At 42.3% G+C, this 18,923-nt stretch overlaps 2 protein-coding genes across 4 annotated transcripts in view; one reads left to right on the top strand and one right to left on the bottom strand.

Annotated features, from left to right (window-relative positions):
- The window catches only part of MRPS27 (mitochondrial ribosomal protein S27), a 57,730-nt gene extending 56,513 nt beyond the window's left edge, over positions 1–1,217 (bottom strand). Inside the window, exon 1 of one of the 3 annotated variants that reach the window (XM_044446153.1) lies at positions 1,103–1,217. In XM_044446153.1, the coding sequence (XP_044302088.1) occupies positions 1,103–1,175 (73 nt within the window). In that variant the 5' untranslated portion in view covers positions 1,176–1,217. The remainder of the gene's footprint in view (positions 1–1,102) is intronic. The other 2 variants (XM_044446151.1, XM_044446152.1) reach the window with 2 other exon arrangements.
- Positions 1,205–17,980, top strand: PTCD2 (pentatricopeptide repeat domain 2). Its single transcript, XM_044446155.1, has 10 exons — positions 1,205–1,497; positions 4,404–4,496; positions 5,534–5,663; positions 6,973–7,087; positions 9,369–9,447; positions 9,924–10,015; positions 12,229–12,342; positions 13,851–13,925; positions 15,427–15,540; positions 17,702–17,980. The coding sequence occupies exons 1-10, from the start codon at positions 1,383–1,385 to the stop codon at positions 17,918–17,920; spliced, it is 1,146 nt and encodes a 381-aa protein (XP_044302090.1). The 5' UTR covers positions 1,205–1,382; the 3' UTR covers positions 17,921–17,980.
- The last annotated feature ends 943 nt before the right edge of the window (positions 17,981–18,923 follow it).

The raw sequence follows: 18,923 nt of genomic DNA, 5'->3' as shown, positions 1-18,923 counted from the left end.
AATCTGCTTAACCCTGAAAACCCCAAGAAATAAATAAGGCAACCCTACAAAAGATGAAGTTGCCTGTGGCCCTTATTATTAGTCTTTTTTTAAAGAAAATTTTATTATTATTTTCTACAAACTAAAAAAAAAACTGAAAAAAACATCAATCATCAGAGACATCAGAGTTGCTGGGTCAGCCCCATATTTTTTTATAGCAATCCATAGACATATTCATAATCCCATTTCTCTAGACAATAATAAAAAGATTTCCAAGTTTGATAGAATTATGCATCCCCCTTATTATTAGTCTTGAATAACTGCATCACTAGGGGTGCCTCCAGACTGGCCCATTTTTCCAATCACCCTGGCAGAAATAAGAATTTTAGGAGTGGGGTTCTGAATATCATCATTTTTATCTGTAGTTCTCTTGCATTTTCCCACTGCTTCTTCCATGCTTTTTCTTACCAGAGAAGACATTGAAAGGGGAAAAGGCAGGATTGCTCTACAATGCTTTTGACTGGAAGCACTCAAGAGAAGCTCTCCATCTGAAAGCACCCAGGATGAAAGCAGTGGCAGCTACAGGAATCCCAGGGAAAAGTTACTGGGACTGAAATCTTATGTACAACAGGGATAGGAAAAGCTGCAACTCGGATAACAAATTAATCCAGGGCAACACCATGGCTATAAACAGGACAACCGATTGATGAATTTGTTCGCCAACTGTAGGCTGATGTACAGAAAGCTCACGAGACCGATCACGAGTTCCACAGGGATGTCTGAACAAGAAAAATGCATTCGGACGTGCGGCCAATTTTATTCATGGACAATTCAAAAATAAACGCCGCGGCTCAATTAAAAAGGCACGATCCTATGCATGTTTAGACAGGAAAAAGATCCTACAATTGCCAGCATCCCCCAACCGGAATGTTAGGGATTGGACGGCTTTCTTCTGCCTACACGCGCCCAGCAATACTCTAAATGGCGCTGACTACCATATCGCGACCCCAAATGGCACATTCATTATGATTCGTCTACGAAGAACGGAAGAGCACAAGAGAGGCCCCTGGGCGCTGACTGGTCCCCTGAACAACAGCCCCTCGCGCCCCCAGCGTCCACCCACCTGCCGCAGCCCAGCCACGAACACCCGTCCAGCTCCAGCCCAGCAACCCTCGCCTGAGCACGGGCGCCGCCATCTCGGCGTGTACCACCTCTTTCACCAGGGAGGGGCAGAGAAAGAGGAGTCCGGGCGCCTCGCTGATTCCTGGTTTGACCACGCCGAAAAAGCGCGGCCCTCCCTTTGCCTGCAAAACCTAGAGCGCGAATGGCGGACGAATGGCACTGTGGGCGGTCACTTGGCGCCCCTCCTCGTGCGGCGTGTGTTGGTACGTCCCAGAGGCAGAATGGCTACCGCGCTAGTGCGAAGTTCTCAGCGGATCCTGCGGGAGACGGTCTGCCCTGCTGCGTTGGGGCCGCGCGCCGTCGGGGCGTTCGGTTGCTGGAGCTTCCCGCAGCAAGGTATTTAGGGGAAGTGTGGAAAGGACGGCGTACTCCATCCAAGTAATGGTCGCCCTTTTGCAGAGGGCATTTCAGCAGAAAACTGCCTGTCTCATCGTAATGCAGAGGGCGGAATGATAATGTCCGGCAATTGTAGTCCGTCCTACCGGCCTTGACTGCTTCCGCCGAGAATATAAAGGTTTGAGAGTTCCACAGAGCTCTTCGCCACAGAGTTTAAAAGGAACGAGACCAACACGGTTATCCACAAATAGCTTAATCTAGCCTCCTCCCCTCGAGGAGGGCCCTTCGGGATGCTTTGGACCACAACTCCCATCATCTGGGACCATGCTGGCTGGAGCTGGTGGGAGTTGTAGTTCAACGCACTTGGAGGTAATCTGGTTGGAGAGAAATATTACAGTTTTGAGGAAGTAAATTATCTAAATAATGCTGCCCTATCTGTATTCACTCAAAAGAAAGTCGCTTTGGGTTCTTTGAGGCTCACGTGTTTAGAGGAGCAGGGAGCCAGCTAGCCACTGTGTGAACAGAAGTCTGGACAAGACGGGCCTTGGTCTGATGCCGCAGGTCTCCTGCTCTTGCTTTCTTATGATAATGGTGCCATGCCATTCATGTTAACTTAAAGTGTGTTCTACCCCATCCAGTGGGATTACGCCCTGCTAGCTATGCTTAGGATTTTAACTAAATGTACTACAAATATGTAAATTTTCATTTTTGGCAGGTGGAGGGAAAGCATATGGTTAGATCAGCAAGGAACAAAAAAGCCTAATTCTGGCCCAATTCATCCTTGTGTTTCTCTTCTAGCGTTGCAGGACTAGTGTCTACTTTCATTTACTTAATGTGCCTCCTACAGTCATGATATTATGCCTTTTTTAAAACAACCAAATGATCACAGTAGTTAAGGTGATCAAATAAATTGTCCTGTAGCTGCAGTAGATCTCACTGGGGGATGCCTATTTCAGTTGTACTGGAGTGACAACAGAGAATTTGCAGTGTGCATGAGCCTCTAGGAAAAGACTTGTATGCAGGAGGGCTTGGTGGAAGGAGGGACTAGGGTCAGGGTGAAGCCACATGCACAGCATGGAACAATTCTCAAGTTTAGCTCTCTGCATTTTCCAGGCTGGACTGGGAAAGATGCATATCTAAAAAGGCACTGCCACTCAGAGGAGAGCAATCTTCCCCAACATGGTACCCTCCAGATGTTTTGGACTTCACCCCCATGAGCATTAGGGAGCTTTTGTACTTCAAAACATCTGGAGGACACCAGGTTGGGAAAGGCTGGAAGAGACAGTGCTGACCTAGAGAGGCCACTGGTCTCGCCCAGTATAGGACATCTGATGAGGCACAAGGTTCCTGTATTTTTTCAGACTTTGCTCACTCATGGAATAACAGAGCCACCGTCCAACCTCCAGACAGCATCTAGACTGCAATATGATCATTTGGGTTCCCAGCTTTGAGATTAAAAGAGCTCCAGCCTTGGAGTTGGGACTTTACTGCTGAACGTGCCCTCCCCTCTTGCATCCAGTGTGGAAAGAACCATGCCAGCTGCTTCTGCAAGATTTCCAGAGCCACCACAGAGAAGGGGTTTAGGGGGTGTTCTGTCAGGAGGGAAGGAATCTGGCACTGTCAGGGTGTAACATATCCCAGTGGCACCTCAGCCACCTCGTCTCCTGTGCCAGTGCATTGGCATTAGACCAGGGGTCTCAAACTCGCGGCCCGCGGGCCAATTGCTGGGACAGGTGGGGCACGGGGGAGGGGCCCTGCGGCCTTCAAAGCTCCAGCGGCGCCCGGGCCGGCCTCCGGGAGCGACGCGGGATGAGCGGCCCACCACCACTGCTTGATGCGGCCCAGCCAGGTAAGTTGGCCCAGCCAGGTAAGTAGAGTCACCCAGACTCTACTTCCAGCGGCCCCCAGGTAAGTTGAGTTTGAGACCCCTGCATTAGACCATTGAAATTGCCTCCATCCTCCTCCCATCCTCCAAGGATGCTTCTTATCCTCCAAATTCAGAGGGTTGTGGGTTTCCCCAAAGCACTACAGTCTGCTTTAAGTTTTAGAAGACAACCTGTTCACGGTAACATAATTTTACTAAAACTAACATAATCCCATTGAAATCAAAAGGATGTTCATTTACACACGATGGATAGTGCTTCTTTTGTTGGTCCAGGACTGAAGTTGGCAACTGGCAGTCCCTGATTTGAAGCTGAATTCTTGAGGGGTGATATTTGGCTTTCCATTACCCATGTAAAATTGAAATTGAGTAGTGGAGAGAACCACAGCTGTGTCACTGGTAGCCAGTCATACTGTGTGGTGGGGCCTTGTCCTGCTTTGTTTACTTGCTTCTCCACCTTCTCCACACACACATGGGAAGGAAATAGATAGCTGCCATATCTGGTTTTAAATAATTCTCAGATTCTGCTGTATCTAAACTCAGAGGCACTGTTATTTTTTCTAACTGAATGATTTGAGTGAACCAGAATTCAGGTCCTGGTTTGTTAACAGACCAGTTTGAGATAAGCCGTATTTTCCATCATTTAGATATAATGGAAAACTCTCATATATTGAAAGTTTAAGATTTTAATCTTTACTTTCAGAGGAGGAAACCATGCTTGAGGGCTAGGCCTGCCAATGTTTGTTCATGAAATACTAAGTCATGGTTTTGTATTACATCTGAACTGGCCATATCAAAATATTATACAGAATGTTTCTAGCCATGTTGGACTAGACTAACATTAGTCATTAAAGAGAAATGAGTCCCTGTGGCCCTCTTTTGAGTTAGTAGCTCAAAGTATGGATGTATTATTTAAAACACTGAATTCTTTTACATAGTACAAGATTGGAATAAATTCTACTTTATTGTTGTTACTTAAGTATCTAGAATATTTTACATTTCTCTTTTTCTATTCCATTTTCAGCAAAGCGCTGTTTGTTAACTGATAATATTGTGCAATTACAAGAATTTCAGCAGAAGAAGCTGGAAGCTGGATTTAGCATACAAGGCAAAAAAGGTATTCCTTTCATGTATATACTCTACCAGGCATTCGCAAATTAGTGTTGTGAAGTCTGATAGTAATCCATGCCCCAAATATCAAAGCATTTATTTGCCTCCATAAAGCATAACAAAATGCCTTTTTGTAATGGACAAGCTGACAATGTGCAGAGGAATGCACACAAGAAAACATCCACAGAAAACAGACAATGCATATTATCTGCACATATAGCAAACTCGGTGAGAAACCAGGCAAGGCACATGCACATGCACACTCCAAGCAAAGCACATACCACCAAAATAAAACAAAAACTAAGGCAAAATAATTGTATACATTCACTTCCCACCCTGAAAAACGCCTTCTGTTTTAATACTTTGCAATCCAATCTTGAGAGGTAAATGATCACTTTCTAATCAATGATCAGTCAATCGTACTTTCCCCATTCTGAGTCAAGTAACTTAAAATACCAAGGGACAATTCAAAGGGACTGCCACGGAAACAGACCAACTGGAACTTATAAATAATTTCAAACATTGCCAGCCATATCAGTGTGATCCTGCCCGGACCGTAAATTCATCATCCCTTCTGCAGAACTTCCATTCTGAGCCCCATTTCAGCATTCAAGTCCTCACAAATTTGAGAGCAGAAGTAAGCTTAGTCCTCCTCCTGGCTGAATCCTAAGTAGGACTGAATTTAACCTCACCGCCCCTTTTGGAAACAGACATTTCCCTTTTAGTCTTGAAGCAAATGTTCGTTAGGAATCTACCCATCTTCATCCACTGGGATTGGTTGGGGAACAGGACCAAGTTTGTATCTACTAAAGGCAATATCATGCCTAAAGGATATTATTCATCGGGATCTGGGACTATGCTTGTCCCAGCAGTGGCCATTCTGCTTAAGTCCTGGTTATAGCAGTGATGCCATGTGGGTGCGGGGGTGGGCTCATCCCAGCGTGCTGTTGAACTAATGCAGTCAGGAGTGCAGTAAGTGGTTTGCAAGGTGATATTGTTGCTTGAATATCAGCCCAATATAAATATATTGCAACTCCATTTCAGATGAATATTTCAGAACAATTGAAAAAAAGTTGACAAAAAATAGACTAATTTTCAAAGATGAATTGAAAACAGTACTACATCTTTGCCAAACAAGCGATGACGTTGAGCTAGCCAAAAAAGTTGTATACAGGTAACATTTGTTAAATTATTGTGTTGTTATTTCATTTGTGTTTGCTTTAGTTGAAAATAAACAGACCATGTGACAGGAGTGGAACACTTTTAATGAGATTGGTCCTTATTATGTTATACTTGAAAAGTGTCAGTCCATGCCTACCTCACAGGCCCTGAGAGCTAAATAATGTAAACTGCTTTGCTTATGGCTACCTATTCAGGTTGGACATCTTTGTATAGTGGTACCTCGGCTCACGAACACCTCTGTTCATGAACAAATCAGAAATTTCAGAAAAATTTTGCCTCAGTTGACAAACTCTGCGTTGGGTGACGACCACGATCACACGATTATGGTTTGGACTCTCCCTCCAAAAAATACCGCCCCCCCCCCCGCACCTAGGTTAGTGTTCTCTACTGTACTGTACTTTGTTGCTTTGTTGTTCTTTGTTACTTTGTTTCAAATTTTTGTGATTTAAAAAATATTTACAGAACGAATTAACCTTATTTACATTGAACCTTATGGGGAAACTTGACTTGGCTCATGACCAATTTGAGTCGCAACCAGAGTCCTGGAACAGAATAAGTTCATGAGCTGAGGTACCACTGTATTTGCTCAGAGGGAAATACACTTTTCTCATAGGACCAACAAAGCACTTCATTTGGTTGATTTAGCCAAGGAACGACTTGAATTGCAAGCTTTTTAAAGAACCACACTGAATGTCTGAGAAAATGAAATTGCTAAATGTTCAATTTGGCACTTCCCAACTGCATGGAAATATTGTGAAACACAAAACAAGTAAATGGAAGAAAATTAGAACCTTATGCTGTTTACCAAAGTTGACCAATTTAGGGCTATAGGTGCTTCCAGACAGCGTACTCCTGGTGCTACACTCAGAGGGAAGATTGCAGTTATTTGGGGTTTTCTCCTTAATGGATGTTCTACTGCAAGATTGAACAAGCAGTAGGAAAAAGTGGAATTGGAAGGCAATGTTGGCTGACACCCCTCCCCCAACATAAAATTCCATGAATGAGTCAGAGGTGCAACCAAAGCCTCAGCCAGAAGCAGATTATGACAGAGAGAAGGATGAATTTTGGAAGATATAGTCTTATATAGTCATATTCTTCTTAACATTTCATTGTTTTGTACTTAAAAGTACTCCCATGCAGTGGTCTTTGTTGGCTTTCCAGTCATCATATACAAGTGGGAAGACTTCCCATGCATGTAGGCTCCCATGTCTTAGAAGAATTCCATTTCGCATTTGTTTTTTGTCTTTCTCATACATTTGCTCTTCAAAACTAGACCAAAATAACCTGTGTTTCCTATTCAGGTACCATGCCGATAACAGAAATGTGTCCTTGGAGTTCAGATTTGGCCCCCTTTTTATGAGACTTTGTTATGAACTGAACCTTGAATCAACTGCTTTAGAACTCATTAAAGACAAGGTAAAATTGAAAAACTCAATTTGTCTCTTTCATCTAGTTAATCCAAAATAAATGTTTTCCCTTGCAAGCCCCTTGAAATTTGTGATACTTCCATAAAACCCTTGGGTTTTATTGGAAATGATTATTTTAACAGGAAAGGTTCCTAGCAAAACTTATGTCCTGCTTGGTATCTTCAACTCTTCATGTTCCTGGCTTATACTACATGAATATGTTTTCAAATATTTAAATACTTCTTTGCTGTTTAGTTGATATTGAACAAAGCTTTGGACCTGTTTATTTTATCAGTTATTGAGAGATCACAACCTTCTGCACATGCTTTAGTCTCAGATTGACTTACACATTCAGGTCATGAATTGGGAGTAGAAGTGTGTTAAGGGATCAACCTCCTTGGCAGGCTCTTAGAAAGCTGTATTCTACTCCATACCTCATTCTCCCACTTTGAATGCATCTCAGTTCTTTAAAGTCCTAAATGAATCATCGCATGAGCTGAACAACAATATTCTTTATCTGTGATCGTGAGGACTAGTTTATACTATTATAATACAGGAGGAGCCCAGTATCCACTGTCTCAGTTACTGTGGATTCAAGGTTGACCATTGGCCCTCCACTTTCACATGGGTTGAGGCACAGGACTGCCACAAAATGGAAAAAAAATGTGAATATCTCTAAGGAACTATGCACTTTGTTTGAAGACACCACACTCTGTCTCAGTACTAACCAACCTCACTCACATGCTTTGTCTCTCAGTGAGCTCAAAGACTCTAGAGATATTTACAGTTTTTCACTAGAAATATTCTCAGTTTTTCCCCTTTTGTGGGTGTCCTGCACCCCTAACCCCATACATGTAATGTTCACTACTATCCATGGTTTCACGCATCTGCTGGAGGCCTTGGAACCTACCTCCTGTGGATATGGGGGTCCTGTTGTATTTCAAAATTGCTAGCTTGAGGCAACAGTCCTACCTTTATGAGCAAGGAATGTCAGGGTGCATTGGCTGTATCTCTTTCCTGACTATTCTAGGTTGTTCATGTGCTTCTTTTTTGCAGCTTTGGCTCAACCATGCGCCCTCCAGATGTTTTAGACTACAACTCCCAGACTATAACTACAACTCCCCTCAATCCCAGGCCAATAGCCAGTTATTCTGGAGGTTATTGTGTAAAACTTTTTGAGGGCACCATGTTAGAGAATTATGAACAACCACTGGAGGGAAGAACCTAGTATTGTTTAGTACTGCCATTTCTAAATAAAAAGAACTTCAAACAAAGCTTCAGTTTCACTTGTGCGCCTTCTCCATGCTTAGAAAAGGGTTTTTTGTTTTTTTGGGTTTCTTTTGAAAAATCATGGATCTGGTCTGTATTTTATTCCTAGGAAAAATCACTACATATGTATATTCATTGTATGTAAGTAAGGGAACAATCTTATGCATGTTGGGGGAAAAATCCTCCAACTCTTAGCATCCCCTAGCTACATTGCAGGATGCTGGGAGGTGTAGGACTTTTTTCTGTCTCAACATCCACAGGACTGCACTCTAAATTGCTTTCCCCCTTTAGTCTGTGGAGTGAAAGGACAATCCTCATATGTCTATTCAGAAAGTCCTATTCAATGGAAATAGTGTATAGCATTGCTGCCTAAGACTGGGATCCTTAGGCAGTGCTGTGTGTGGTTTTCTATGCATAGTTTGAGGGATTTCAGGCCCTTCTTTCTACCATAACTGTTTGTAGTCACTGACAGCTGATCCTGAAGGTAAGAGGGAGTGATTAAATATAGTTCCATTTTATTGTGAGGAATAATAGTTTCTTCTTTCTTGTAGGCTTCTATAGGACTTCAACAGGAAGTTAAAATATTAGGTCTGGATTTTTATGTACAAGTTTGTCCAAGCACATCAGCTTCAATACGTAATCTGGGTAGCCAGTATCAATGGGTTTGCATGAGCAAGGAAGGAAAAACAGCAACTGTGGCTTCTTTTTCCTCCCTTACTTATGTATGTCATACACCACCTAAATTTTCATAGTTACTGGTGCAGGGTGCTGTGACATCCAAGCCCAGTGAGGATTAGTAGTGAGGTTGGATTTCAGACTCCCGGGAACCCTGGAACAAGCTATGGATTGTGGAGTAGGGAGTAATCATGACAACCTGTTCTTGGTGAAGGTAATTGTAGAAATAAGACAGTGCTTGAGCAAGGCAAGGAAAAACACCACTGTAGCTTTTCTTTCTTCCCTCATGCAAACCTGGCCATTGGGTTATGAGTTTTTTCAAACTCATTCTTTTCTTTTCCCTTCAGGCGCTGCATGGCTTCTTTGCAGACAGCACATCATTCAATATTTTGATGGATATGCTATTTAAGAATGGTCATTATGAATGTAAGTAACCTATTCTCCAAAAGTAACTTATTCGCCAAAAGAATGCTTAATTTATGGCAAACGTTCTTCAGTGTAATAATATCCAGAAGCTAAAATTAACATAGAATCATTGGGTCTTTGGGCAAAGCAAGTCCTTCTTTGATTTAAAAAGAAAAGTTATAAAAAGATGTGGCACACTTGGCAAATACATTTAAAAATGCCCTCTTAACTGTGTCCTCAGTAAGCACGTGCTGTCTTTCATTACATGTAATCATAAAGGTTTTTATGGATTTTTAATTGTTCTCTCTTATGTTTGATCTCAGATGTGTAGCTATTTTCTTTTGGGAGCCTAGGAGTTTTTAAATCTCTGCTGCAACACATTTCTGAAACACCTTAGCACTTTTTTCTTGTGGTAGAGTGAACTAAAGTTTAATGCAATCCGTGCGTAACTATCACAACATAGTGAAGTAACCCTAACTGAAAGTCTTGCTCTACAGGTGCTTTGGAGGTGCTGTTAGAAATGAAGAATCAAGGTGTAAGATTCAACAGTGAGACCTACATACTTGCATTTGCAGTGTGCTACAAACTGGTAATAATACACATGCCCTACAAGATGTTTCTAAGTTTTTTTGTCATTGAGAATGCTTTTGCACTGCAAGACCTAACAGGGTGCTTTTCTCAATCCTCTTTTCAGTAGTCATGATATGTTCAATCTTTCCTTGTTTAGTCAATATGTATCCTTCATTCTAAGCACACATTTCTGGGGTAAACAATGCAATTAATGAAAATTGGTAAAATGACAACCAGCAACAGTTAAAGACTTCTCTATAATAAATAAGGCAACTGAATACAAAGGTTTATTTATTTTTAGACCCAAACAAGCATCATTTATGAAGCATGGACATTTTTAAGATAAATCCTATAAAAATGGGAGCTATTCGGATGGCAGGAAATACATTTTTAAGTGCATTTGGATACCACTCCACTACTTGATGGTTGTCAGTGCTGGCATAAAATTTACAATATGCATGAATAAGTTCCTCTTCAGTTGTTGTAAAAGCCTCCCTGGGTTTAGTTGGACTCATTACAAAGTGTGTGTTTGGGAATTCACAGCCACTGCAGTCTGTTGCTTAACCAGTTTTATATGTATTTATTTAAAGTTTTTATATACCATCCCCATTGCTACACAGCCTCGGGATGGCTCACAACACAAATAAATAAAACAAATAAAATTATAATTAAAATTAAAACTTGGAAACACACTGGCTGCATAATTAAAACTATAAGTATTAAAGACTATTAAAATACTGTTTAAATAAGAAGGTCTTGGCCTGGCGCCGAAAAACAAATAACGACGGTGCCAGGCGGACCTCTGGGGAGCGCATTTCACAGATGGAGCACCACCACAGATAAGGCCCTCCTCCAGGTACTTTGCTTCCTGATACCTCTTACGGAAGGCTCCCAGAGGAGAGCCCCTGCTGCCGATCTCAAGGGGCAGGAGGGCAAATATGGCTGCAGGCATTCCTTCAAGTGTCTGGGTCCCAAGCCGTTAAGGGCTTTATAAGTAATTACCAACACCTTGAATTGTGCCTGGACTTCGATGGGAAGCCATTGAACCTGGTAGAGGACTGGGGTTATATGAGAATAACACCCAGTCCTCGTCAGCAACCTGGCTGCTCAATTTTGCACCATTTGAAGTATCCAGACTGTCTTCAAGGGCAGCCCCACGTAGAGCGCGTTACAGAAATCCAACTGGGAAGTAACCAATGCCTGCGTCACTGTCGCTAGGCAGTCGTCATCCAGGTAGGGACGCACCTGATGGATCAGCTGAAGCTTATGGAAAGTGCTGCTCCTCACTGCCGACACTTGAGCTTCCAAAGTCAGCTCCGGGTCGAGGAGCACTTCCAAGCTGCGGACCCTGTCCTTTAGAGGGAGTGAAACCCCATTCAGGACAAGATCCAAGTCACCTACCCAGGAGCTCGAAACACCTACCAGCAGGACCTCCGTCTTGTCTGGATTGATCTTCAGTTTATTGGCTCTCATCCAGTTTGTCATATATGTGACAAACAGTTAGGTTTTGACTGATACAAAGAGCTGACTCCAAGCATTTCTTATTAACTCATGAAGCTTTCATTCCACTAGGATAGAGATACTCCTTTTGGCAGCTAAATGCTCCTATGCTCCTTTTGACTGCCAGAAACACCTTCCTGAAAAATTAATAGAGATCTCACAACCCAACACACCAGCTTTCAAGTATTTGGGTTTACTCTGTGATTTAGTGCCAGTTACTAGCAAACGTTCTTTTCCATGTTTTGACATGGATCTAAAAATGTCCCCTTTCCTGATACTTCAAGAACATTAGGTTTTTTTTTATATATATATATATATATATATATATATATATATATATATATATATCAAATTACATGTTTTCAGCAGTTAAAAGTATCTTAACTATTTGGGAATACATCTCTCCGTGCTTGTAAGGAGAGACTTACATATGTTTTGAAGAGAATTCTGGAAAATAAGTGGTTCTGTATTTTCTGAATTTTAGTTTTCTCAATGGCTGTAGAAATGCCTCATCTGTTTTGGAATATATGTTGAGTTCCCCCTTTTGAGGGAAATATGTACAAATGTTCGTTTCATTTTTATTTCTTATTGGTGGATTCTTTGTCGGTTGTAAAATTTCAAAGGTTGGTTGTAAAATTTCCAGTGCGCAGTTGGCCATTCAGTTAGGTCCTCGCTTCCTTATAACATGTCTGAATTGTAATCACACATGCACTGAAATCTTCCATTCCACAGAACAGCTCGGAGTCTTGCAAAATTTGTACTACATTACTTGAAGAGGCACAGCTCAAAGGAGAACAGTTGCCAAGAAGAGCACTCTGCTTTGCAGTAGCATCTGCTCTGAAACAGGTGCTTGGATTCTTTGGCTTTCTTACCTGTGTTACTATGAATTGTGCATGCACTGTACAACATGTCTAGGTTCCCATATCTAGGAAGACTTTTTAATACATGAATGCTCTATAAATACTTGTGAGATTTCCTGACATGTTTTACGGGAAGGAACGGGCTCCTTGTGGTGCTAACTTTATTTTGTTCAGAGAGAAATGAAAAATAGCCATTCACAAGAGAAGCTCATGTAGCCAGTCCATTTGACAATGCTGAGAAAGGCAGTCAACACAGATGGGATGTTCTGTGGCACAGGGATGTCCCGTTTGCAGGCATTGGGCCAGAAGTGGTCTCTGATACAGGGATGTACTAGAATAGTCAGTCTTGTTTGAACTTGATGATTTACTGCTACTTCCAAGCCAATCAGGGGTGTTGTTGTGAACTTCTGTCTTTAACATGGAGTGCAATTTGTGTGTTTTTAAACTGCAGATGACACTTGCACAAATAAGCATCCCAAAACTATGTGGCTCTAGGATGTTTTATGTGAACTCAGCCAATTTGTGCAAATTGGCCAATTCTACTTGACTCAGTCACAGGAAGTCAGTAGCAGGACAGCGCAGGGCTAATGAACCAGAGTCCAGCGGAATGAGTCATGATAAACCATACAATTAACATTGCACTACTGGGTTCCTCAAATTTCCCTACGCTGAAGCATCTTTATCTGCTCTCATTGTGGCTTTAGCAATCTTTTAACGTTGTTGCTGTTGTTGTTATCTCAGGTACCTTCTAGAAGGGCAAGTCCCATGGCCAGTTGGTCCCTTAAGGAGAAGCCTGAAAATGCAAATTGGCCCTCGGTTCCCAGTTGAAGATCTTAAACAGTTCAAGTTCATGTGCTGTGTAGCTGAGAAGCCCTTACTTTTAGATAATGCCAATTTGACTTACATAATCTGAGCATGATTTTATGACCCAGACTAGTACCTGAAAAATACAGTTGCCAACAAGAACATAAAAATTACGCACTGTTGCTCTATGATACATTTTGCTCTGTAGCATCCTTTCTTACATTATGTATGTATATTTTCTGTGCATGCATGCGCATATTCTGCATCTCATCGCATCAACGGGTATCTTAAAATAATACTAACTCAGGCTAACTGGAGAAGAGGTATTTGTCCTTGGAACATGTTCTGGAATGTTTCTGGAGATAAAATGTATGCTGAGAATTTTTTTGCCTCGGATCATAGAATCATAGAATAGTAGAGTTGGAAGGGGCCAGAAAGCCATCAGGTCCTACTCCCTGTTATTGCAGAACACCAGTTTATACTATCTCACTCAGATGGCTGTCCATGTCTTGATTTGTTCTAGTAGCTCCTCTTGCAATGGGAAGCCATCCAGTATTCATTGAACTATGAATGTGTGGTTGGATGAGTAAATATCTTATTGGGTGATTTTACAAGTGAGTAAAATGAAATGCTAAGTAATGCTTTATTGATAGAAATAGTTTGATTATTGCCTCTGTTTCTTCCTTCCAGAATGATGTCATGAAAGCCCAGTCCTTTTATTCTCAGATCATGAGCACAGAAAGTAGGGTATGCTCTAATCTGAAAGTAAGTGTCTGAATTTTGTGGGTAAGGCATAAACCATGAAAAAATGGTTTTGTTTTAAGGAAATTTTTCCACTGCCATGAAAAAAATTAGGACACATACTGTTCTGTTCCACACTTATCTGGAAATAATACCAGAGGTTTGTTTTGTTCTTAGTTTTAAATAGAATTTATGTTTGCTGCTTAAAAGGGTATAAATTGCGTACTCTTTCACTCTTCACTTTTTTTTTTTCGACTAGCTGATGGTTAAAGTGTAGAACTTGTTATGTGTAGGTGAAGCTTTTGACACTAACTGAATTTTCTCAAAACTTTCTGTAAACAAAACATTCCATAAGAATCAAGCTTATGAGTCAGAGCATGTTAGCATCCCTCAGCCTTTGGTCAGGATAGCAAACCACTTGGTTTAGAAAAATTGTCCCAGCCCATAGATCTAAGAATGACTATTGAGCTAGAAAAGCATAGTAAAATGAAGTCCCTTGTGGCAAGTAGTTTAGGGGGCAGGAATCCCAGATGTGCAGTGGTGAAAGGAAGGTGGCAATGTAGGAAAGAAACTGAGAAACAGGATCTTGAAGGTACAACAGGTAGAGGACAGGAGTTATTTGGCCCAAAGGCCTAAAGAAAAGGAAGCCAGATGGATGGGATGCTGCTGAAGGGAGCAACCAGTGAAAGTAGCAGGAGCTATTAAAGAATCTTAACCTAAGGGCAAGAGTTGCTGAATGTTTCTGGTGGTAGGAAAAGAGGGTTGCCTGGCATAGGCAGGCTGCAATCAGTAGAGTTACTGCTTGGCTGAGGACAAAGCCTGTACCCTTTCTTCCCTGCTTACCCACCACCAACCTACCTTTTATTTCATATGCCTTCCTTGTCCTCTTGACTACATAGGTTTCAAGAAATATGGGAGTCAGCTAAAGAATACTGATATATATCCCACATACAAATCTGTTTTTTTCTTTAGAATAACTTATTTAAGGTGTTTCTGCACTGCTTTTCAAGGAAAACAATAATAATGGGGATGTTGGTACTTCTTTTTCCTTTGTATGAGTACCTTCCTTCCCATGACCAGTTTTATTGTTTGCTTGTTTTTATTGTGAAATTTTATACAAACTTGGGAAGGCTGAAAGATTCTGCATGGCAAATTTAATGGAACTTTTTTGATTGGGACTATGTGGGAAGATCATCTGGAAACTTTCAAGGCCAGTGGCTAGTACAATAAAAATGATGAACCATAAAGGTGAGCCATTGGGATGACATTGGTTTTTCCAGTTCTGGGGAGGTTGGTGGTCATCCTGGGTACCTCCTTGAGTTGCTAACAATGCCAGATCATTTAATAATACAGCTTAATTGTGGCTGAGTAGGCCTGATGAAGCTTTGTTTTAAGTGTCTACCACTGACGTTAGGCATGCAAGACAGGACAGGATTTCTGCAAGGTTACCATCTACCTCACTATCCAATATTCTCCCTGCCAGAGCTTAGGAAAGTGTTTCTCACTAGTTGTGTTTTTCCGCAAGATTCTTCTTCAGGTGGCATCTGGAGACCTAGAAGGCCTTGTTAAATCACTGGAAGCCATTTCAAAAACCAGAGCTTCAGTTTGTGTGAAAAAACCTGAGTTCTCAATATCAGTGGTAAGTGGAGTGCTGTTGTGGAAACCAGTGTGTGAAAATAAGCTCTTCTAGCAGCTAGACCCTTTCCCCCTTATCATGTGCTTCTAGGATCCCGCAAAATCAATTTTCCATTATATATTTATTGGGGGCCAGGGCGTGAACAGCAGGAGATAAGACAGAGGCACCAGGACCAGAGCAGCATAGTCACAGAACAGGCTGAAGTCAGGAACTAGATGTATGTATCAGGGCGAGACAAAGGCATGCTCATGAACAAGCCAAGGGTGAAGAACCAGGCAGACAAAGAGAAGTGCAGGTAGCTTGAGGCTGGATAGAATATGCAGCAAGGGTCAGGCAAGATGCAAGAGCGGAACCACAGCTAGCAGGAAGCCCTGCATTGCTGAGGGAAGACAGCAAGGCAAGATACAGCAATGAAGGGCATAGCATGGCAAGGCAGGAACCAGATGCAGGCACAGGTCCACAGCAAACTGGAGAACCTGTGTTGCTGAGACAAGGCAGTAAGGACTCGGGAGGCGGGGAGTTCTAGTAGAACCTGGAGCCAGTCCTGCGTATTCTGCTTCTGACTACTAGATGGAGCCCCAGAGGAGCCTTGATCCTAACAATACTGATAAAACATGACCTTTGTAGCCTTTCTTGTTGCACAAGAGGACTGCAGAATGCATTGGCTGTTTATTCTGAACTCTTTTGGAATGTCTCTGTGACTGCTGCAGTGTTGTTGGCACGGTAGCGTGAAGCAACACAACTCTAGATGCCTGCCAGCCTCTTATACCTCATAGTTATTTTATTTTAAGTATTTTATTTATTCGATGAATTTTTTTGTATTTATATGTGGGATTTTATGATTGTAAGCCGCCCCGAGGCTTATGCAATGGGGGCGGCATATAAGCGGTCTAAATGGATGGATGGATGGATGGATGATGGATGGATGGATGGATGGATAGTTTCCAGGAGATGACTTCTTGGGAACACCCTCAAGATGGAGAGGGCATAATCCTGAGACTAAACCTCTCCATGTAGCAGTGGACTGTTTCAGTCACATCTCCTTGCTGATTGTCTTGGGTTACACAGGTTCCGATGTGCCTCTCTATGGCTTGGTGAATGCTTCCTATTTTAGTTAACAATCCTTTTACTACACAGGTCTTTCAGCTCAGGTTAAATGACAATGAAAACAGTAAACATCATGGATCGTAAAATGAAATAATTTAAAAATGAACTTGTAGTTTATAATCCCAGAGTAACCAAGCACAGGAACAGCCCTTATTTATCTTTTGGATGGATCCACATTTACTGCTTGGGAATGGCTGGGCATCACTGCTGATCATGTTCATTTCTTATTACTCAGTATCAGCTAAGGTATACTTGGGAATGTACTGGTGTACACTTCATAACATGCTTTTTAAGAACATCCTTTAGTGCTGAAGTAGAGAATCTTTGGCCCAGGGGCCATATCCAGCCTGTGTTCTCATTCTGGTCCTCCAGAGTTTCCCAGGCAGCGGTGTCCCCTTTCTTTGGTGCCATCCCCATTCTTTCAGCCAGTAATCATTTAGTGGTTTCCCAGGTTTGTGCAGTCCCTCCCCCCTTCTGAAAGGCCAAAATGCTTCTCTTAATGTATAGTAACCAATAACTAAGTAAGGACCATTGGAGACTGCGTTATATTCAGTCTCTTTGTCCATCTGGTTCAGGATTGTCAGCACTGACTGGCAGAAACTCTCTAGGGTTTCAGCCAAGAGGTTTTCCTGCTCTTCCTGGAGATGTCTAGGATAGAACGCGTGACTTTGCTGTGCCACCAAGCTGTGGACCTTCCCCTAGGTAGAAATATGCTGGTATTTTTGGCCCAGCCTCTGCCTTACTCAGCACTGATGTGCAGGCCCCCAGAGCTTCTCCAAATGGAATTTGGTCTTCAGACTAAAGAGGTCCAACACCCATCTCCTTCGAAATATAGATCCTGGGGATCAGCTTGTAGTTTTCTGTCCCAAGGAGTGATGTGTATGGCTACAGCTGAGAACATAAAACAGAGAGGAGTTCTGTAGCATCATAATAAAAGGGCAGTGTTACTTTTAGGAGGGTATCCAATCTCCATGTAGTCATGTTTCAGTTAATGAAATATAGAAAGTAGCACTTTAGTCCACAGGTACTGATATGATTGCTGGGATTTTTTTCCTAGTTGTCCACAGCCAGGGAGAAGCTGGAGAATGACCCAGGCCTTTGTGTCCGGTTTGAAGAAACATTTGCCAAGCTGCAAACCTTGGGACAGCTAACACCTCTGACTCTGGATGACCTGCTTTGTCGGACCCCACACACAAAGATGCACCGTGTAAAGCCACTCTGGAAAGGGAGACCTCGGACTTTGAGGCCTTCATGCTCTGTTCTGCTGGTTGAATAGATCTGCCTGGACTGTGCTTTCCTTGTGAGAAATTGTCCCCAATAAAATGTCTGGCCCTGGCTTTGTCTTCACCTGTTTTCCTGAATGAATTCTGTAGCTCCAGACATGAAGTCTGAAAGAATATTTTACAGACAAGCAAAGGACAGGAAGTCTAGAATGATCCAAAGCAGACTTTTGGCAAAGAAGACTGGACAAGCTTACCACCTCTGCTGCCTAAGGGCCCAGCAACTAGTCTAGATGGTCTTCTCCTAGACTGGAGTGTCTAAGGGAACAGTTTCTCCTGCTAGAGATACAACCAAGACTGCCAGTCCCTGGATCCCTAGGAAGAAAATGGCAAGGCAAATGCAAAATTTCTCTAGTTTGCCGCAGGTAGAAGGTCCTCTATGGGAGGGTGGTAGCACAATAAAAGGGCCGATCTTACCCTTAGGTGGACTGAGATGATTGCTTCAGGCAGCAGTTGTGGCAGCACAGTGGCTGTTCCTCTAGTCTAGCCATCCCCTTCTGTTGGAGAACAGGGCTCGTGTGCTTGCTGCAGTGAGGCATGGTAGAAGATGCTTTCCTGCATTGAAATAAGATTCAGCTGCCAATCCAGTTGACGTCTATACCTGAAAAGGGGGGAGTGCCATATTGTCTTTTACTTCAGGCAGCCAAGTACTGGGGCAAGTGGGCCCTGCTAACCAGAGCATTGCTCTCAATCAGTCAAATATTGGCAAAGAAAAAGCTTGTCCCAGAATTATCCAATAGTGTACAAGGTACAGGATGCAATTTTAGTATGAGAAGACTGGGGAAAAATAAACAGGTCAGATGGGAAATTGTGCAAGGTTCTGGACCAAAGTAGTATTTTGAGAACCTGAGCAAAGCCTTGTTTTCATCTGGACAATTGGAGAAAAACCTGAAGCAGCAAAATTTAATTGCAGACAATTATGACTGTAAATGTATTTGCATTTGTGTCTTCAGATTGTCTTTCTCTGAAACCAAATACTGAAGGAACAGATGAGAGAGT

This window comes from Varanus komodoensis, unplaced genomic scaffold, assembly GCF_004798865.1.
Source record: "Varanus komodoensis strain SLA01 unplaced genomic scaffold, ASM479886v1 scaffold5, whole genome shotgun sequence".
NCBI lineage: Eukaryota > Metazoa > Chordata > Lepidosauria > Squamata > Varanidae > Varanus > Varanus komodoensis.
Note: the sequence above shows the minus strand (reverse complement) of the source record. Positions and strands in the feature narration are given on the sequence as shown.